Raw genomic sequence first — 22889 nt, 5'->3', positions numbered from 1 at the left:
CGCAGCGTTCCAGGAGGCAGGTAAAGAAATAGGGAAATAAACTGGAGCTTCTTTGTTCACCTTCAAGTTACTGCCCATATGTTAGCACTGGCAGAAAGCTGTATGTTTTACTTGATAATATTTCTGATCCTTGTCACCCCCTTGCGCGCTTATATTTCTTTTCTTTAAGTGTGGCTGTGGTGATTTCACCTTATTTTTTTTTATCTCATCCATGTATTAATGCCTTGAACGTCCCAAAACTCCGCTGTCCCACATACGCCACTGAATCAGGAAAAAAAAAGAAGAGAGAAATAACAAACGGACAGAACACGAAACAATCCGTAGACTAAATAGAAAGAGGTAAGGAAAGAAAAAAGAAATCCGGCACAGTTTTGACTTCTGTATCAAGCGTGGGTTACATGCTTGTGTCATGGCGCAAGCATGCAACCCGCAGTCAATACAAATCAAATAGTAATATTCTGCACTCGTGTTCAAAGGTTAAAAGTGCGTGATGGAAGAACAACGTGTAAGCATGAAGTCGTGAGAGTATAAAAATGAACGCACGCTGTTGTAAGAAGTCTTTGTTTGTTTGTTTGTTTTGTTTGTAGTTACATCCACACAAAGCTTTTAAATTTGGTACAAGCAGTACTCACTGTGCAACTGCCCGCTTACTAATTGCTCAAGGCGGCAACGGACAAAACAAGGAGGAACAAGAACAAAGTTCAAGCGTGTTCCTTCTTGTATGCCGTCCGTTTCCAGCCTGGCGCAATTAGTAAGCAATCGTAAAAAATACAGCAACTAGCCGCTCGAGCTGATCTGCCCAACTTACCGCTTGGAGGCCATCTGTAGATTGAAAGGCAAAAAAAAAAACGAAAAAATGAGGGCAATCGTCATAGTCATTTGCAGTCGATTGTAGTTCTCGGTTAGTTATGCTGAGATTAATATATCAGAAGTTGTCGACTATTAAGAGTAACTCTTCCACTGAGTAGCCCAGACAGTGCTACTCGTTTCATAAAGTTTGCTTGTAGGTTCATACGTTTCGTACCATTTTCGTGTTTCTTTTTCTTTTTGGATTGATTGACGATATGGTCACCATACTGGAAGTATAGCCCATGTATAGAGGGCTTTCCTGCGCAAGAAAGGCAGAAACAAGAATGTAGTCCGTATAGCAATGTATACTTTATGCACCACAAATGCAGAAGCAGTCAACGGCTGCGTTGATCGCAGAATGCTCAGGACACGTTATTTCGCCTCCAGTAAAATATCGACCATGGATGTGTCTCCATTTGCAAAGTGAAATTTCGGCTTATCCAATGGTTGTCGTCAGACTGCAGTTTTTATTTTTTTTTATTTTCAGCGCACAAAAGAGACATTTCTTGGTTAGATATTGCGACGTGAAGAAGAAACACACGGTTCACGCTGCACAAGAAGCACGATATATAAACATTTGCCGCGCTGTACGCTCTAGTGCTTCGACGATGGCCAGCACCTGGGCATGCATTACATGCATGACTCATAGTCTCCCGATGAAAACAGTGGATTGTGCGCAGATGACGCCTACACAGCGTATTCATGCCGCCCACAGCTGCTGCGCTGCGCGTCAGGTCGGCCGACTGGCACCGCCGGCGTGAGCTCCCCTCTTCACTGCAAAGCGTTTGTCGCCTCTGCCTGGTCTTTCTCAGCAGTGAACGGTGGACGCACTGCATTGGCCTGTCTCGATCAAATCTTCTTCTTGTAAGCGAATCCAGCGTGAATCAGGTGGAAGATAGAGGCAACCAGGCCGAGGACCTGTTCAGTAAAGCAAATGAGCGAAACAGTATACAGCATATATTCATTGCGAAAAAGAACGAAACGTATGCTGCGTGTTCCAAGGTCATAACACATGCAATAGTAAAATTAGTTTCCACGCATTGATAAGAAGGTATAATACGATCGAATAAAGGCCGTTCTTACGCTCTGAGGATGAAAACGTGCATCATAGAGCGGCCTTTACCTGGAACCCCACAGGATCGGGTCGAGTTGCTTCGTCGATCGAATCGAGCGAACAATCGTCGAGTCAAGTTTCCTGCAGCTAGTCACTGGGCACGTAAGACCCACTCAGGGAATTCAAAGAGCGAAGGGAACTGCCGCGCTAATGCGGCTCGCGAACGGGTAAAATCAAGTAAGGCGAAAGGGGGCTACAGTCAGGATGAACTTGCCAGACCTGACAGCTGACTCGACCCGCGACTGTGGGGCAAAGGTAGGCATGTGCGGGGCCGTTTAACCTTCACAAAATTTAAAAATCTTGCCTGTTCTAGGCCGCTTCCTTGGTTTGATTACACGAACAGCAAGCATATCTTGTACGGTCAATTACAATGGTAAAATAGATAATTAACACTGTCACTAAACGTTTCCATTTCTTCATTCAGAGAAAACAATCAGGGTGTTTCGTTTACGTTTTTTATTCTAGCTGCACCAAGTGTTTAATATTAGTGTAGTCTTAATCACGTCATCCTTGCAAGTGCTTATCGACGGCACAGGCATTTTTTGGCCTAGACAGTCTCAGTTTCAGCAAGCATGCGAAGGTGAAATAATTCTTCGTGTAGCTCACACAAGAACTCCTTTTTTTTTTTAAATTTAATCGCCCGTCTAGATGATTTCGAGGTCTGGCTTCCAAATGCTGTATGTGTTATCCACATAAGGTGGAGAAATAGGTTTGTATTTATAAACCATTAAATAAATACGCAACAGCGTGAATTAATCATCATCTGAACGATACGAGTCTGGACATTTTTATGGTCCAGACTGGTATCGTGCAATTTTTATCGCATGAACATCAAAATTTCGATGCATGCTAAGCAAAAACACCGCGCCTCGACATGTACGCAGCACATTTGAAGCCAGATACCGTCCATTTTGTAAGTCTATTTTAGTATGATTGCCCTCGTGAAAATATCATTCACTAATGATTTCCAGACTATGAGCTTCTCTTGAAGAACTCACGCAGAAACCCCTCTGGCAGTTATCTAAGTATGCATGAGCATTGTGCCACTTGCTCATCTCCACGCAGCCCGGTGTCATTATAAATGTTATGAAACTTGATCTGACCAGGATAAACGACAGCGCTGCGGCGACGCGAACTGCTGCGGACGGTGGCGCAAGGTGAATTGATGACGCAAGCAAACTACTGCAGGTAGCGGCGCCAAGTGGGCTGATGACGCTCCGATCATTATAAGCCGTTATCGCTCTTGAGTGCCTTATCCATCCGCGTCGAACCATCACGAACCGTGCTCCGGTGGCGGCGGCGTATGGCGCGGCCGTGCGGGCTCTATCTTGAAAGCCATCTTCGATGGGAATAGAGTACGCCGAGTGCTGATAGCTTCGTGTGCGCTGTGCTCTTGCCGCTTAGTTCGCGTTGGAGCGAGAGGCAGCATTAAGGTGCATTCGCTCGCTGCTGCGAGCCCTATCTTGAAAGCGATCGTCTTACGTGACGGGCGGACGGACGGACGGGTTTCCTCGTTGGGTAGGCACAGAAACGCTTACGCATTTAAAAAGTCGTGGGCCTAGGCGTGACTTTGGATACCGCCGGGCGCCAGAGATGGCGGCTGCTTATCAGTCGAGGGTGCCGAGGCACCTTGCGGGCGTGAATAAAATCGACGAGTGGCATGGCGCACTTCACTCAGTCAGCAAGCTGCGGATACCTTGACGCCAGTAGCGCTAGAAGATGGAATGGCATTTGAGAAATAATGGCTTCATTTCTGAATTTCATGAATACTTGCTCTAAACGCAGTAATAGAAGAAGTACACGGTGTTTCACTTGAGCCAAATTTTAAAGGTATGCAAATGCCATGTATAGCTGGACCGCATCAAGCTAACGTTGTTTACCGTCGCTTGGAGTTACTCAGATTATCTTTTTGCATTCTGCCTAGTTATGTAATTAGCCGTAATTAATTATTTGATCAACTTCTTAATTATTGTAATTGTGAGAAAAATGTCAATGAGACTGCTGAGCACGAGGTCGCGGGATCGAATCCCGGCCACAGCGGCCGCATTTCGATGGGGGCGAAATGCGAAAACACCCGTGTACTTAGATTTAGGTGCACGTTAAAGAGCCCCAGGTGGTCGAAATTTCCGGAGTCCTCCACTACGGCGTGCCTCATAATCAGAAAGTGGTTTTGGCACGTAAAACCCCATAATTTAATTTAAAAATTGTTTAAAAATTTCAATGAGAAAATTGTAGAACAACACGAAAAACTCGCCTATACAGCTTTCTGCTGCTCAATATGTGCTAGATAAAAGTTTTTCCGAACGTGAAAGAAGCCCGCGAATGCTCGCAAAGTGCCTCGAGCGGCTAGTCGCGCGGCAATTTTGCGCCTTGCAGTGTCACAGGAACTTCACAGGTGTTGATACTTTGAGGCTGAACTTGAAATGGGGCGGGGTGTGATTGCATGAACAAAGACATCCCGAAAAAAACACGAAAACAAACTTCGAAGCTCCTGGATAACGCGCGAAATACTTCATTAAAGCGGTGCGTAAAACGATATCGTTCAAAGCTCCGAAAGATAGCAGCATCTTGGCTATGCTGCCATCAGATTTGCGTTCAAAAATAAAATCGTCCAGACATACTTTCTTTAACATCAAAATGCACAACTTGCATTTTACCGATCCGAGAAAGCTTTGGATTCTATTGACACAAAAGAAAGAACCAGTTAATAACTTGAGAAAGCATAATAAGGACGTCACTGACCCAACCTGTATAGCAACGGCATTCCAAATACATTTTTGATTTGATACGTGGAGTGGCGAGCCAAATATCTTTATATCATTTTTGGCGAAAGTTTGCAGAAAGGGGAAGTTTTTGCTGACTGGAAAATGGGTAAAATTATGCCGTTGCACAAAACCAGCGATAAGGTCACAGTAACTAATTATCGCCCGGTGTCCTTGTTGCGCACAGCTAGCAAAGTATTGGGAGATTTTCTTTTCAAATATTTAAGCAGCTTCTTGGGAGGTAAAATTTTTTTCTTAAACAGTCAGCATAGATTTAGGAGTGGCCTTTCAACAGTGACCATGTTATGTCACATTACTAATGATTTGTTTGCAGGTCTTGATAATGGTGGCCAGGTCGACATGATCTTTCTAGACTTTGAAAAAGCAATTGACCGCGTGTCGCATTCCAAAATTACATTAAAACTAAACCAACTCTTTAGAAATTAGCGTATTTTGCAGTGGCTTAACTCTATGCCTAATGCAGCGTTAATAGTACGTTCAAATAGGTGACTCTAAATCATCAATGGCTACAGTCCTTTCAGGTGTTCCCCAAGCGTCCGTCCTTTGACCCCTACTTTTTCTTGTATATCTTAATGATATCTCGTTTGACACTGCTGTACAATGTCGATTTTTCGCGGATGATTGCGTCATTTATCATGTCATTCAGTCCAAACGTGATCAATTACTCTTAAGCAACGCTCTAAATCAATTTCTGTGTTAGGCTGCTAAGCACGAGGGACAAGCACAAACAGCACAAACAAACAAACAAACGAATTCATCACACTTTTTTTTTTTCGGGAGGAGCTTCTCAGCATGCATGCTTGTCAGTGACTATGTAAAGGCACCCACGTGGCGACCATATGCTTCTGAACATGTCCAACATGTCGAAGGGACTTCTCAGCGGTCTCCTCAGAGATTATATGAGTATTTTTTTTTAACTTCGTAGTTTGCAGCGCACACACTTGGCATTGCGTAGCACGTTGTTTTGTAGACTGAGTAGCACGAGTGCCTAACGAATTAGAGCCAGAAAAATAGAGAATGTTCCTTCGGAATAGAATGCATGTAATCAATAGACGTGAACTGCAACGTGAAATAAAAGAGAGATGAAGGAGGAAAAACTGCATAATTGATTTTGTAACAGGCTTTATTTTGTGCGTGCGGTTCTTTACAACGCGATTTAAATCTTCGAAGCGATCGAACTTAGTGCTGTGGACAGTAACGTGACGACAAGTAGCACTGGGGCCATCGGTTCACGTAAGCATCGTGAAAGCATAGTGGGTTCAAATGTGATCACCGAGAGTGAGCTCGAGGTAAAGCAGTACTGTACTGAGACCGTGCTGTGACACCGTTCACTTGTCAACACCTTTGTACTAGTGCTACTTGGCCTATTCACACTACTGTGAAATTCAATGAACTCTTGACTAAAATAAAGAAAAAAAAGTAAAGAAGAAGCCCAGGGTAATAAAAAGCATTCGCTAATAGAAAATGCGGCACTTTTCAGGAACTTCATGTTTCACAAATAGAGACGATTTTCCTGTGACTTTAGTTATCTAGCATTGCTTCAATTCCAGGTTTTTGCTACTCAAATCGTAAAAGGACGCTGGAATTTCCTGAGCTCTATTAGACAGCGGCGGAGAAAGTTATTATGCAGGTTGAACAGTGCCTCTTAGACGAAAAGTCACTTGTGTAATGACACTAATGACTTTTAACGTAGAAGGCATTGTTGAACTTGCTTACAAAGTAAACGTGGGACGTATAAAGAGACCAGAAGCCATTAAAATGCTCACCCCGGCTGCGATGGTCACGCCGTGATGGCTGCTGATGATTGTTGAAACACCTCCGCTCAGGTAAAACAGGAAAGCTGTGCCGTGAAACACCATGTACTGCATATCGGAGACAGATCGGGACACGGAATCAATGTGCGCTGTCTGCGATAGGAGTACCTGCACAGCTGCAGCCCTCGCTTTGTTGAACCAGAAGAAGCGATTGCTAGACACACGGGCAGCTTTTAATGCAAAAGAATTATAGGCCGAAAGATGGTACCAAAAATGGCCGACAGATCGAAGAGTTACAACACGTCAGAAATGCTCGGATTGACGTCAGACTTGTCAAGCAGGTTTCTGTAAACAAATTAAATTAATGGAATAGAAAAGGACATTTGCTACATTTCGGTCTAGGTTGGAATGGAACCCGGGCCTCCGGGGTGAGTGACGAGCACGCTTCCCTGACGCCACGGTGGCTCCACGGTTGGGGTTGACTAAAGTTGCGCCTGTTGCGTGCGTCATTGCACACGTCACGTCACTGCCTCCGTCACTGCATCCCACGTGTCACTTGCTCTTCGGAATTAATCGTTGCTGTGTCTATGGCGATGCACTCTCGACGCCAAATCATGAGTGTATAGAATGAGGTTCATGCCTAGTGCGCGCGTCATCGCACACGCCGCGTCGCTGCCTCCCGCGCGTCACTTGCTCCGGATTTTATCGATGCTGTGTCTATACTGAGAGGCACTCCGAAGCATCTACCTCAGCGGCATCCGTGAAACGGGGTCGCCAACGGAAACACGCCGCAGAAGACGAAGCAAGGGAACACAAAAAGGAATGCCGTGCAAGTTTACAACGTGCACGACGACATACGAATAAGTACCTAAACGAAAACATTTCCCCAAAGCGACTAATATGTTTTCGCATTCCCACACGTAAGCAGCCTTAAGTCTCTCTGCCGAACTTTTTTTCTCTTCTGTAATCAGACGCGCCTTTTCATGACACTTCCTCCACCTTGCGGTTTTCCGCAGAATTTACCATTTGCAAAAATGTCGCTGCGCGTGCGCTAGAAAGATATTTTCCAATCAAAATAATGTGCACCGCTCACTTGTAAATGAATGAATTCTTAAAAAGCCTTTGTGCTTTGAACTCGCAATTTTCCCAGTGGTCTTTGAGTGCTCAGCCCTCGAGGTAAAAAAAATGAAGCTTGTAGACGAGAAATTTTGGTTGGAATGAAGTCTTGCCGGGGCGCAGGTGAGTCCTGCAAATTTGTCACTTAGCGTTAGCAAGCAGACAGCTGTACATTCTCGGCCACCTGCTTGCTATAGATGCATGCATACCTCGGATCAGCTAACACGCCTGAATGGTACGTGCGTGCCCATCGTGTCACATAGTTTTTGACGGAAAACGAAACAACGGCGCACTTCCTTTATCAGCTAAAGCACGGCTCACGCTTGTCATTGTCGTGCGCGCGTTTCGGGTAATTTGTGAGAGAAGTAAAGTGTTACATCTGATTCTGAACCTAGCGAGCCCTGATCTGCATGAGTCGCATCAAATGAAACAAGGGATAGTAAGTAGCCCATGGGAAACACGGCGTATTAAAACCGCATCTTGCTTATGACACGTTTAATTTCTTTTATACAAGATTGAATGGCCCTCGGGAACCCACACGCCGACGTGACGTTGAACACGCTCATCGGGCACCTTTCACGCGCCGCAGGGCGAACAAAAAGCCGTATATTCAAACTGTAGTACGGCAGCTAGCTGCAGGCGAGTCGGTACATCTGCACTGTATTATACTTACAGCGGGCACTAAAAACACGAACGAAGAAGAGAGACAGAACGCGGGCGCTGACTCACGACTAAAAGTTTGTCGCATTCAAACAGCCATATAAATAGGAAAACTCACACATGCGTACACCCGCGCACCATACATTCCCTCAACCAAAGGTGAAGCAAGACAGGCGAGCGGTAAAGCAAGAAGTGCGATAATTTTAACGATTAGATGCTTCTGAAAAACATTTTTCCTTGTTGTGTAGTGAAAGTGACGCCTGGCTTACGCACTTGCCACCACATTTATTGATTCGGTAGGTGAGTTGTACCGCAGCCTCGTGACCCAGCTGGAGCCTTAATGTATGAATTGTAAAATTGTCGATGTCAGCTGTCTTCCAAGGCTTAGTTACAATGAAAATTGACGTTTATATAGCTACGCCTGGGCAATGCATCTGAGCACAGACAAAACAAGAGAAACGAAGGAAATAGGATATGCGCTGCAACAAAACAACAACAACAACAACAGCAGCAGCAACAACAACAACAACAACAACAAATTATCCGTTTCCTACGATTTAAGAAAAGTTTGCACCCTTCGGGGCTTCTCTTGCCCACAATTGTAATCGTCACCTACCTAGCGCGCCTTTCCTTTCTTTAACGCTGCTATACCCGGTACTTTCAGGTCATGAACGGCATCGCATTGACAACGTGACATTGCATTCTTCAAAGGAAAGTAGCGAACGCAGAGTTTTCAAGAAAGGAAATGCAAGCAAGGCAGATGACGATTGTTGATGTGGGACAAGATGAGCCGCAAAGGGTGGAATCTTTTTAAGAATGTTCTAAAACATTTCTCTCTCTCTCTCTCTCTCCGTCAGTGCCGAATCACCCCTATGCTATCCGAGGTTTCGGCGGTGTTAAAGGCGAGGAATCGTGCTCGCGTTTCTTTCTTGAGAAAGAAGGAGAAATGTATGCAGGCAATGAATTAAATGAAATGTAGTCTGCGGAAGAGTTTTTGGTTGAAGGACAGCGTTGAAAAGCAGTCTCGTGGGGAAGGTGACTTACAAAATTTTGTAAACTGTTAATACATGTCACCGGACTGCATTTTTACTTCAAGTGCGAAGCCCTGGAGTGTCGAGCCGAACGTGCAGTGCTTCGGCTCGGCGCTTCCAAAGCTAGTCGCGCTTTTCTACTTTTTTATATTTTTCCCCTTGCGGCGATTAGGAAATTTGAGCCTTCTCTCCCATACGTGTGGCTCAGAACGATGAGGTATTTGTTTTCCTCTCAAAAGACCCTCTCTCCTCTTTGCGACTTTGAGAACAGGGTACCATCATTCAAGCTCAAACCGGCGAGAAATGGAATCCGTTTGCTGAGGCCAGACGGCAGGATTCCCCTTTGGGTTTGTAAAGAAATGTCGAATTGCGTCTGCGAACGATTATTTTTGGTTAAAAGAAAGCTACGTACGGCAGTCGACTTAGAAAGTATTGCAAATCGTCTGTGTTGAGACTACATGTATTCACCATCCACATTGTCCGAACGTACTCCTCCATGCACGGGCATCCTGGTTACGCCCTGAGTAGAAAGTGGCAAAAGCATCCAGTCGAGCACTTTCTCAATATCTGGCTAGTAGGTTCACTTTAGAACATATATACTTGTGAAATCTGCGACAAACAACCATTTGAGGACGTCGCTGTATTGCAGTATTTTTTCTCTCTCTTTTTTTTTTACAGAATGTGGCATACATACAAATATTCGGATATAAATTGAAGGCTTGTGTAGTGAAGCCTAAAGTGCTGATAAATATGACGCGGAATGATAGAGAGAGCGAGAGAGACAAAAATATATTGCCGTGATTTAAATTCAAATTACAAATACTGCGCCACTATAGCTGTACGTGTGAGGATATAGAATATTGGGAACCCGCCGAAGTGGAAGCGTCGTATGGGCACGAAACATGCGCATAAGCAACCTTGAGGCAGCTCTCTGAAATAATTTTCTTGTCCACTAGAATGTCAACGAATACGAAACGAAAACAGTAGTACGTATTTCATATCATCTTGCGCACGAGAAATGTACTTTTAAGAAATATCTTAAAATTCCTGTATAATGTGATTACACTGCATTTTAGTCTTAGTCAGTAAATATACACTGCCCGCAATAACACCTGAACAGGCTCTGAAAGAACTCCGTAAGTTTTTCAGTATCTCTTTTACACGGACAAGGGCATCGTATCTAGAGTATCGGACGTCCTCGGGCTATTGAGACGTCCCATCAGAGACAACCTTAAGAATTCCTCGGCATTTATTTGCGTTGAATAGGTGACCTCAATTTCTGTTCGGATGGCAACAGTAACAGAAACTGATGCTCTTGCGTAGCACAAGTTCACTGGTGTGGCTACAGGGTTGTTAGGCGCCTGTTTAGAAGGCCACACACACGCGCGCGGACAGACATACAGACAGAGGGGCATGGATTATAGAACACACGCGGTTCGATACCATTTCCTCTGAAAAGAAGAAAGGGCCTTGTGTGAGACGTATGGTACGTCGATATATAAGATAGCTGGCGAGATGAAAGGGAACCGCTTTCGGAGGCAGGAAACAGTTTATTAGGAAATTCGCAGATGCCGAATGGGCGCATGTGGTGAAGGACAGTAGGGTGATTGGAGAACTTTGTGAGAGGTCCTTGTCCGGCAGAAGTCTTACAGCGACGATGGTGTAAATGATGATTACTACGAAAGAGAATACTAATTTTCGAGTGAACAATGATTATCATCGCTGCTGTCGCTCTGAAAGACGTGCCCTAACCCGCCTGTCTCTCTTCCATAGCTTAATTGAGTGCAAGCATGTGCAAGTATCCTAATATTGTAGGAACAGCAGTAACATAAATAGCATCCACACTTTTAATTTTTTTTGTTTATCACCTCATAAGTGTGGATTAACCATTTCAATTAACGCACTTCAGTGGATCAGATAATTTTCAACCAAGACAATTTACTGAGACGTGCACAGTAGCTCGTTTACATGAACCCGACAACGTCGAGGCAAGTCGGCTTGTCGGGCCAAAATCTGGTCGTCGGATTCATGTGAACGCTGGTGTTTTGGGTCCGCCCCACTGCCAGATATGGATTGCTCCACCCGCTTGGCGAAATGCGCGTAAACGCGGCCGCGGGTCGGTTTGGGTCGGCAATTTAACTCGACCCGCTCGCGTCGAGTTGAATTAAACGAAGTCAATAGGTTTACTTACGAATAGCGTCGTTGGCAGCAGGGTTCCAGTGGCAGAAAACGCTGATGATATGAGTATCAGCAACGACATTACCCAGAAGGCAAATGATATCAGAACGAGGAAGAGCACGGCACCCCTGATGAGCCATAGCATCGCCAAGGAGAATACAATGATTCCCAAAACCTGGAACGATAAAAGAGACGCCCTTTCTCATTTCCGCGCAAAGAGGCTTCTAGGTTTACCCGCAATGAACTCATCACTCATTTTTAAATCACGACATATCGGCCATGTGCTACGCTTTCCAACGCATGTGCACGGTGAATGTGATTGTGAAAGCTTTTTATTATTTCTATACATACTTTTTTCTATTTATACTGTTCTCTTGTGTAGTGTTTTTAGGTATGCATTGAGATAGAGGGCTCTTCCGTAGCCAAATATCCCCTGCTATGGCAGTTAATAAACAACAACAAAACACAGGTAGGCAGTATTCCGAGACACTACAGGGAAGAAATTTTATTGCGATAGCAATTATATGGACACTCCAGGCGCACTTCTACCGTCGGCGTCGCCGTCGCCGTAAAGTTCCGTATTGGCGGCGAGGACTTACGGAGTCGCCATCTGTCGGAAGCACCTCGCTTGCGTAGTATGAGGGATAACGCGACGCTCCCCTTATAGGTTTGGCTGTCGGCGCTCAATGAAAATATCATGCGAGAGCCCTCCTGGACATTTCTGTAAGTACTTTCGAAACGAAGGAAGTTCTTTACTTCCAAAATAATATTCTTGGGCAAACTGAAAGTACAGAATGGTTTACAGACGCTATCTCTTTAACAAATACGTACAGTGAACGCCCACTGCGTGCGGTCGCCGTGATGGCCTCCCCTGAACCAGTTTATTGCTTATATGTATATATATATGTTCTTATAGTTCTAGTTATAGTTCTAGTTATAGGTCTAGTTCTAGTTCTAGTTATATAGTTATATGTTCTTATATAATATGTTCTTATAGTGGGCTGTATGTATAATGAAATGAAGCATAACATAATGAAACGTCAATGCAGCGACCGACTGCGCGTATACGCATGCATGTCCGTGCACCAATGTTTCGCTTTCGCTGCGCGAGCACGTTTTCGCGCCGTTCCGTGAGCTTTAGTGCGTAGAATATGAGCATATGACAGTACACAATCAGCCATTGTTGCGTGGACGCTATCAGAACTGTTCAAAAATAATTTCCTTATATCTAGGGGCTTCGACGCCTACGGCGACTTGTGATGTGCCGTCGCAACGATTCAGTCTTCTTTTTTTTTATTTCGTTTCTTCTAAGTTATTGAACGTTTCAATATCATTATTTCTGAAGTCGCATCACACTGTATATTTATCGGTTTTCCCAGCAAGCAATTTCCCGCTGCTTTTTTTTTTAATCCAGTATACATGCATAATGATTCATTGTTGGGTGCTAACACAAATATGCCTTTTTTTTAAACGTGCTTCTTACCGTTCCCTTTCCATTCCGGTGAACTTGCCAGTGTCTAGCATCAAAAGGTTCATAGATCAAAGCTTCATGACATCGCGGTCATCAATGGTGCACCATTAGGCAGCCGTGGAATACGCGCAGGATTCGGTTGCATTTGTAGTTCCGCGAAAAAAACTTTAGGAGAAACATTTTAAAGCTGTATATCAGTTCACAGTTGTGTGTTGTTATCGCAAAGAAATGTCCGCAACCAGCTCTCGCCGCAGGCTTCGTAAAAAGCAACCTGCGGGACGCTTCACCTATCGCACTTCTTCGCTGTGTTAAATTACGAGCGGTCTCTCGTATAATGTGACTACGTAATATTTACCACCGTTTACCCGCTGGACTGCGAAAAAAAATTTAGGCACCTTTTGTAGAAACCTAATACGCTTCCCACCAGCAACTTCTGACTATACGGCGCAACCACCGTCTTTATTTATTGTTTTGTAGTATCTCCCGAGAGTGCTATTACGGGCATGGCTGTGGACAAGTGAAGAAACTCCATTTCGTATGTTTAGCTGCTCCCGGTAGTTCCAAAAAGGCTGTCATGCCTTTGGAGAGCATATTTTATTCGCAATATTCTATAAAGAACTCTTTAATTTTGGCACAAAACTGCCAAGTTGGTTTTCTCAAGAAATGCGCACCAAAAATAATGCATTTAATATCTTGAAACACTTGATATAAATGAATTCAAAGGTTGCGTCATCGAACTTCACTGTGGAAGTTCTATTATAATTAATATATGTACCTAAAGAAATCGATCCCACTCCTCCATGGCGTCGAGAAAATCTATTAGTGCACCATATACGCATTGCACTGGCCCAGTTGGCAGTATTCAGACAACGTAAACATTTCAGTTACCAATGAATACACAAACGTAGGAACAGCGGAAAACACTTTTCAGTGACACTTGAACTGTATGTTTTTTTTTCTCTTTTTTATCGCGATAAGGTATATTGGTTCACTACAAACTCAGTTTGGAGCTTGTAGCGCAAAGCGCCAGCTCTACCCCCCCCCCCCCCCACCCCACCCATCCTTTACCCACCGCCACCGCATCCTGTCACCGCCTGCAGACACGAACACTCCCCACCCCCTATCTACTATGCCGCATCCACCCGGGTGCCTTCCCCCTAACTTTCTGCTTGTCATCCCATCCCACCGCTACCCTAACGCGCTTCCTTACGGAGTGCCCGGCTGATCCTGCCTCGCCGGGCACGGAGCTCTCCACATGGGAGGAATGGGCGGCCACACTGCGCGCGATGGACCCGCACCGGCAGAGGACCACGCGGGCTGCAGAGGTGCTGCAGCGACGTGGACTAGCGGACCTCTAAGCGCAGTGGGGCCGTGCCTGTCCCGGCTTGCAGCCCACACCGGTGGACATTAAAGTTTCGTCTCTCTCTCTCAAGCAGTGTTACCGCTGTTCAAAATGTACTTGATTACATTTATGTGGCGTATCCGAAACATTATATAGTAGCACTCTGCGCAATCTTGTATTTGGAGTTGAGCATAACCGATCTCGTGTTCAAACCATGCATAATACAACATAATGTTTGGCTGGGCGAGTTGGTAAGTATTTGTGAATAAACAGGAAGCCAGTGAGACAGGCTGCAGACGCGTGCACAAGGGAAGAACTGGACTGGATTTCTCTTCAGTATGTAACCTCCTTGGCCGCAACGCGCTGGCTGCCCGCCGCAGGTTGACGTGAGCAGAACGTCGCCTCGGGGGGCGCGGCTAATACGCTGGTAATCGAATTTATCCAGACCTAAAAGTTGATATGGCTTGTACGGAGAGCTCGCTTCAATTTGCTCGATTACGACAAGCCCGCTGAAGTTAAATGTTTAAAAGGTAATTATTTGATTTGTGTTAATCAGAAACTAAATACCTATCATCCGTCAACCCATGGTCGGTGCCGCTGACGGCATGTCCCCGAAGGAATCTTTCATTTAATTCAAAATGGTCATTTTGAAACATTGCTAAAGGATCTTCGTAGAAGCACCCGGGATAATGTATATGTATAATCTTGGGGCACGATTTCCGTGACTTTGTAAGAGCGCGATGTTTTGACGTTGGAGTGGCGCCTGCGCAGTGGACAGCGATTAGGTAGATACTGTAGCCCCAAAACTCCTTTTAAAATTTGGCAGTTTCGCCCGACGGGCGAAGCGTTGACAGCGGCGGCGGTGTTTATAGCGGAGGTGCACTCGAGCTCGTTGGCCGGTATTCCGACGATACGCGGGGCGACACCCGACGCAAGACCCGACGTAACTTCTGCTACGCGGCAGCCATGCACCGGGCGTCTTGCAGCGCTGCCGCGATGAGGAGTGGCGTTGGAGGCGACGCGCATGGACGGCGCACGTGATCAAGTTCTGCGGAAAACCGTTGTTGGCGTTCGTTCTTGCGCTTGCGTTAAATTGCGCGCACGACGCTCATGCCAGCAGCGGAAGCAGCTGCAAGCACAGCGGCTGCCCTCGTTTTTACAGCAAAACCGAGCAAAACGCACTGCGCCTGCTCTCGCGTCTCTTGAGTGAGACCTTGAAGCCTCCGCGCGCGGGACGCGCATGCACCATCAATCGTGACGTCATCAATCGCTGCGTCGTCTACGCTGTACATGCGCACTCTGCCTATAACAACCCACATGTTGAAACAAGAAGTAGACAGAGCCGAAATTCGCTCACATTACGAACACGGATACTGAATGAAAATTGCTGAATGAAAAAAGTGACGTTATGATGAAGTTGAATAAAGCAATAAATGTTCCTTGTTCCATGTGACAATATATGGTCGCACGTGAGCGCTACCCTTGCGTGCCACCTATTTATATGCGCAACAGAGCTAGAAGAGCTGCTACAGCCACAGCGCACTACGGAATTCTGAACGCCAATAGGCCAGCGTGTATAAATGTGCGTTCCCGCCAATTTTATTAGCTCGAATTCCAGTATTGTGCGTTGCAATTCTTCTTCGCGATTCAAGCATGAGATGAAATAGCTATAGCGATGTGTACAAAATTATAGTCAACTATATGCATTCGCTGTATATAGGGTGTCTTTTTTTAATTTTTTAGCTGCACCAAATTTTAAAAATTGCCATTGGCAAAAGCACAATTCTAACGCTTGATCTAGATTACTCGACGAGGCGCTCATTACTTCTACGAGAAAGAATCAAATTGCTTAATTGAAGAAATAACATAAAATTGCACCAATTAACTTTTAAATAATTGCTTTATGGCACATATTTCAATATACGAATTGTAGCTAGTGAGTTTGCAATGTATATCGACTTGTAACGAATTCTGGGGATGACATTGGTTTTGAGATATGGGCCGTCAAAGGTGCGGTAAATATACAATGTTGTTGCACTTACTTTATAAAAAAGAAAAAGAAAAGAAAGATAAAATAAAATTTAAAAAAAAGCTGCTTTGCGCATTGAAGCACAAGAGTAGCTGGAAGGCCAATGCATTTCGTCGGACACTTTGAAAAGTAACATATCGAGACTGGTGGAGTCCTGAGAATTCGTTCCAAGTGGACGCATTGCGAACTCACCGGCGCTACACATCGTAGATTGGCATGTGTGCCGTAAATTAAGGAACTAGAACGTTAATTAGCGTAATCATGTTAATTATTAAATTACGCGTTTTGATTTGTCGTACAAAAAGTCGTAGTTTGACCCTAAAGGCGAATCATCAATCGCGATAGCAAATTATGTATTATTCAAGTCCCCTCGCAGCTCCAGGCATCGGAGCATTGTGTGAGGGGGGAATCACAAAGATAGGGGCAAAGTCAGGAGCTTGAGCAACATGATTACACAACGCTTATTTAATGTCAGTGCCGATCACTAAAACGCAAGAACATACTTATACAATCATTTATGGCGCCTCAGTAACTAGAAAATATGGCGGTTACTTCGGCCCTAAAAACTATATTATGGATTAGTCGACAGCTAGCTAAACGAAGTAAGGATAGTAGTTTAATCGGCCATATAAACTTGTAAACGTAGGCACGCTGACTAAATTTAAAATTTTAAAATTTTAAAATTTTAAATGGTTTAATTTTAAAATTTGGGGCAGCTAAAAATAAAACCACCCTGTATATTGCTGTAAAGCTATGTTTCAAATGTAGCACGGGCGTTCACGTAACACAGTAACGAACGAGCATCATGAACAGATGATGTATTTTTTTCTTTCTCTTTTACTTGTTCCCTTTTCAGCAACACTATCGGAAGACCTTACACAGTCAAACCTGTCTTTATAATAAAGAGTCCCTGTGCGGCTGGTATATTCACAATAGTCGAGGACTGGACCACGCTTTGTTATAGGCTCAATGGCTAGCGGGCCGAGCCTGGCCGAGTACGCGTGCCAGGTTTGAAAATACCGGGCCGGGCTCGGGCGGGCTGGCACTTGGCATTTTCGGGCTCAGGCCGGGCCTGGGCCGGAAAAGCAAACGGCCTGTGTGGTGCTCTAGCGTACATATTGTGCACTAATAACGAAGTGCATAATAAGAAACACGGAGAAAACGAGGCAGGATCAAGCAGCTATATTCTGGCGTACGGCACGGTGCTGCACGCGAGGCAGCAACAGAAATCGGCGGCGCAGAAAAGAAATACCCTATAATACCCATAAAACTTCCTTGAACATGCATCAGGAAGTAGCGTGGAGGAATCGTACAGTAATATTTGGTAATATAAGATAACTAAAAGCAAACTATATATATATATATATATATATATATATATATATATATATATATATATATATATATATATATATATATATATATATATATATATATATATATATATATATATATATATATATATATATATATATATATGGCATCCCGTCACCCTTGGATTACGAGTTACGAGGTACTTAAAATGGGTTGTTTTCGGCGATATTAGTTCGGGGAAACATGAAGTATATTGTACCGAACGTCTGTTCTCAGTTTTGTATATATATATATATATATATATATATATATATATATATATATATATATATATATATATATATATATATATATATATATATATATATATATATATATATATATATATATATATATATATATAATGGGGTAACAGAACGTTTTGTTTCATGAAAGTGAAAACATCAGAAAGCATGGGTAGCAAAAATGGTCGTAAAGCATAACTTGTTCAGTGCTGACACTTTTCTTATCTGAAAAGCCGTAATTTAGTACTATTATTATAGCGGAATAGTATGGAAACTGTTGTAATCATAGTGGCCAGCCGGGCTTGCTGGTACGAACACATACTTTAGCAAACTGCTCGAAAAAAAAAACAGGACACAGAAAAGAGGTTCACGACACAGACACTGTGTCGTGTGCCTCCTTTCGGTGTGACGTTTATTGCGCTTATTGTATTTATTGCGAGCAATCTACTGCGTGTCTGTTTTCTTTGAAAGTGTACTCATTAGTTTGACAAAACACATTAACCATAACCGTTATTAATCACATTAAATCTAAAGGGGTGCCGCCAATGCCCGCCAAAAGCTGCCCCTTTATATATAGAGTTCAAAGTCTACCTAGAAGGCATATTTATGTTTGCATTGTCGCCAGTATGTGCTACACTATATTGCGGTTTGTTCTCGCATGTTGAGTTTCTGGGCTATAACACGCTTGGCTCGGCCGCCTACGGATCGAAACCACATCGTATACTTCGTAGTAATCGCGCACGAATTATACTATGTTATTTTCCCCATGCCTGTTTCTGTTTCATTCCGGTGAGATATAGTTATTTCACAACGGCATCATGTATACACAGGACCTACTGTAGCTTACTTTTAGTATTTGGGATAGCGCTAGCTTAGTGCTTTTTATTCGACACGTATGTTGTTCTGTGGTAATACTCCACTGGCATTCATTCTACGTGTGCGATCATGGGAGCATAAACACGCGCTCCCTATCCTGTCTCCGGATGGAAAGATGCGCGGCGCGACTCGTTTAATTTTACTTGATAGCGTTTGCACAACCGAAACTCACTTGTATTGAAACATAAGCGTGGACACTCTGGTCATAATTAGTGACCCATGCACCCTATGGGTTGATTAAGCCTAGCGTGGGGACAGTCGCGCGTTCACTGACGACGACCACGCCAGGGACGCGCAGGGGATCGTCGCGCGCCTCTTGAGTGGCCGCGAGCTGGCAACTGCCGCGAGGCCGCTGCTCCCGTGCACGACAGGCGGGGTGGGCGTACCATTTCGATGGCTGTCAGCAGGCCGCTTATCGTTGAAATGAAGCCCTGTTGCACAGAGACGAACTTGATGGTTGGTCCCTCCCTGACCATCGTGGTCCTGATCGTGGTCGTGGTGCTTGCCATGACGTTTTTTCACCGCGCGCGCTCTGATCGTGGACGGCCGTTGAACAGCGGTGGGCGGCGGCTGCGCGAACCGCGGGTGCTCGCTGCGCTCCTTGTCCAAAATTAGAGGGCCCAAGCGCTGCCCTAAAGATAGCGCCGGCCCCGCCTTGGTGGCCTCCTTAGCCAGCGCGCATCGCTTTTTTTTTTATAGGGACGGAACGGTGCGATTGGCCTGCGTCTGCTGGGATCGGCCTCACAGCGCTCGCCTCCGCTGTCCGTGCGTGCGAGATCGCATGGGCACGCGCGTGATCCTTGCTGCTGCGTGGACCATAGCTCAGGAACATAGAGCAGGATTCTGCGCAGATTAAAGTACACGGCTTTTGTGTCGGCACATTCGCACGTCGTTGAACGCGTGCTACAGTGAACGCGCGCGCATTAATGAAGACACCTTTAAAACGGTTTTCAACAGATAATTTAAGCATTGGATGACACAATAGTAGTCGTCTAGTGGTGAAGTTCTTGAAAGACGTCCCGCTGTACTGGAAGTTGTTGCGTAAGGTGTTGGTAAGGCCAGAGACTGGCTGTTTGTGCCCCAAACCCCGCGCACGGCAGCCGTATAAGAGCTCTCTAACCGGAGCGCATTTCATCGCAGAAAATGAAAAGCAATGAAAAATCAATGAAAAAGAAAGAAAACAAAAACATGAACGCCTGAAACCAGGGGCGCTATAACGTAAAACCATTCCAATATGTTTTTATTCCAATCTCCTGACGTCAAATTTGCGTGACCGCCGACGCAAGCATCGGACGGTTATCCGCAGGGTTATCTGAAGAGACCAATCAAACACTCTCCTCGTTTATAGGAGGTAACTTTTGTTTGCTTTAAAAACGAATATCATTGCCTACCGTGAGTGGCTTGTCTTATTTAATTGGCTGACAAGCGGTGCTCAAGTGGAGAGGAATTCGATGAGGCCGAGCCAGTGCACTGAAAATCGATAACGGATGAAGAGGGTGGTGCCGGCGTCTGCGATTGGTCCGCTTTCCCTTACTTGGATTGAGGTGGCTGGTCTAAAATCGCGGTGACATGCAACGGAAGGTTATAAGAATGCCGCTAAAACGGATCCTCGGCAAAGAAGAGTTGGCAGAACGATGTCGTAACATGAAAACGTTACACGGCCACGCAAAAAGGTTTATTTCACGCAAATAAACCCATGCTCTCCGGCTGGTGCGAGTAGCCATTACCTGAGCGATCAGCGTCATTCATCTTTTATTCCTTTCGGAATGGGGCAGCCTGCGGCTATTGAGAAAAAAATTCAGTTTTATTTGGCATATTAATGCATCTTTAACGCGTAAACGTCAATTTGACGAGGTGCGTTTTCGCGGTTTTGTGACGTCGCGTGACAGGCAGGTGAAGTGGGTGCAGCCCGAAAACTTTTGACCGATAGCCGAGGGTTAATGGCTAAAAGGCGTCGAATCAGAAATAACTATTTTTTTTTTTGTTGTTGTTGGGTCATATGATCTGTGTGTACGCGTAATTTCAGATGGGGAGCTATCACGGTTTTCGTGACGTCGCGTGACAGACAGGCAAAGTGGGGGGTTGTTCAAAAAAGTTTTTGACCAATCGCGGAGCGCGGATTGCAGAATTGGAACAGAAAAGTTTGGAATAGCTTTACGTTATAGCGCCCCAGACACGTCTGTGTGCTTTTTGATATTCACCCTCGCCTATCCTTGAGCTGCTAATAATATTGATGAATTTTTAGCTATTCTGCCAGCACTGATGAGTTATTGACGTCGCACATTATTGGACACTGTTCGACGTTTGTGAAAGCGCTTTAGGGAATAATGCATACTTACTGGCAAATGCGCAAAATGAATTCGAATGAGTTTGAATGTTTATTAATTTTAATGAAAAGTTCCATTCTGTCGCTAGGCGCGCGCTTTTATTACAGGGCATTTGCGCTCGAGTGTTGGCGGATTATCAGCGTTCTTCTCTTTAATAATTACCGAAAATGCCCTAATATATTTACGCAACCTGCGCTGCGTTCGGCGAGCTTATTCTGATATGATTTTTATGAAGGCGAGTGTAGTCCTGCGTCGCTTGTAGATATTCAAAAGCGTATGCCTCTATGGTTCGACAAATTGGCCTCGATGCATTCTTCATCGACGAATTGACTCGTTTAACAGTGGCCCGTCTAACACGTGAAACTGAGCGGCCAAAGAGCCCAACTTCCAAGCCCAAAGACTTCGCCGGTGTGCCTGCCACGAGGCGTTCAAACGTCGTTTTCAAAACGCGGTCGTCGTGGTTTGGCAGCTGCATTTAGATGACGCTGAAGCAGTCATCTCACTCAACTATTCGAATGCGCTTTCAATATGACTGAATGTCGTGCACATCACAATCACGCTTTCCTGGAGCACATACGCACACGCATGCACGTAACAATTAAACTTCATGGCAGGCCTTTTAACAGACTCTTATCCACTAGACAAACGGACCTGAAGCTCAGTGTTACTCTTCCTTCTATCAATTGCAAACTTGGGAACAACAGGTCCGGTGTAATGTGACGATTCGTTTCGCTCGATTCTATTACTTTCATCCACCGTTCGCGACAGGCCGATCCCTGCTCGAACAGGAAATGCGTTGGAATAGGATCGTTACATTATCCCCGCCCAAGCTTCTTGCACTTCTAAAACCGAGAGCATGGCGAAAGGGTTCATAGCTTGTTTTCACTGATGACGAATGCCTCCCGTACGTTCAGGTAAAGCTTGCAAAGACTTAAGACTCGCGTACAGTCTGGCGCCACGCGTTACCTTGTTGGTACTAAACTTTTGAGCTGTGCGAAGCGGGTACAGAACATACTAAAAAACGATAACAGCTACAAGACCACTTCATTGCTTTTGGTTTGGGTTAAGTGTAGCCAATAGACCTTTGTCGGACGATCCCACAGTGCCTCGCGATCGCACGGTGCACTATGGGGAACGAGTACGTCGAGCGAGCAGGCTTGCCGGGCACCCACCTGCTGCTAACAGGGTTGGCGCCGCGGGAGTACGAAAAAAAAAAAAAAAAACAAGGCGTCACTTCTTTCTTTACGCCCCTCACGACATAACTACATATGCCGAAACGCATTTCCATTTCTATCCTTATGCATGAAATGTCATAGAAATAATGTAGTCAGTGTGGATATCATCGAGCCCCCCCCCCCTTTTTTTTTTCTTGAAAGAGCTAAAGCTTGATGCATACATATCCCCTCCGTATTTTGAAACTTCGCTTACATAATTCCACGTTGCCGGAAGAAGCGTAAACAACCGAAGAGGCCGTGGCTTGCTAAATGAAAACGTGTTTATAGCTCTTCTGCTGCCACAGTGATCTGATATGAGTAGCGCGTGTATACGGTGTGTCGTTTTAGAAACGGCCAGGGTGTGTTCGCCGGTTGGTTGCTCGCAGGTTGGACGCAACTAGGGTCGCCAACTGTCTCGAATTTAGCGGGACAGTCCAGATTTTTGAGTAAATGTACCGCGTCCCGACTTGACCCAGTCGGGGACGCCCAATAGTCCCGACTTTTGCTTTTTATTTTATTGCGATAGAAATTATGTGGACACTACATG

At 44.9% G+C, this 22889-nt stretch overlaps 1 protein-coding gene across 1 annotated transcript; it reads right to left on the bottom strand.

Annotated features, from left to right (window-relative positions):
• Positions 1-1296: 1296 nt before the first annotated feature.
• LOC139056073 (uncharacterized) lies at positions 1297-19406 on the bottom strand. Its single transcript, XM_070533908.1, has 4 exons — positions 19188-19406; positions 11499-11660; positions 6513-6608; positions 1297-1767 (listed from the first exon to the last, which is right to left on the bottom strand). The coding sequence occupies exons 1-4, from the start codon at positions 19308-19310 to the stop codon at positions 1699-1701; spliced, it is 450 nt and encodes a 149-aa protein (XP_070390009.1). The 5' UTR covers positions 19311-19406; the 3' UTR covers positions 1297-1698.
• Positions 19407-22889: the final 3483 nt, after the last annotated feature.

The sequence above is a fragment of the Dermacentor albipictus genome, chromosome 1 (genome assembly GCF_038994185.2).
Source record: "Dermacentor albipictus isolate Rhodes 1998 colony chromosome 1, USDA_Dalb.pri_finalv2, whole genome shotgun sequence".
In the NCBI taxonomy this organism is placed as follows: domain Eukaryota; kingdom Metazoa; phylum Arthropoda; class Arachnida; order Ixodida; family Ixodidae; genus Dermacentor; species Dermacentor albipictus.
The sequence above is the reverse complement of the archived record's forward strand: the minus strand, read 5'-3'. Positions and strand labels throughout refer to the sequence as shown.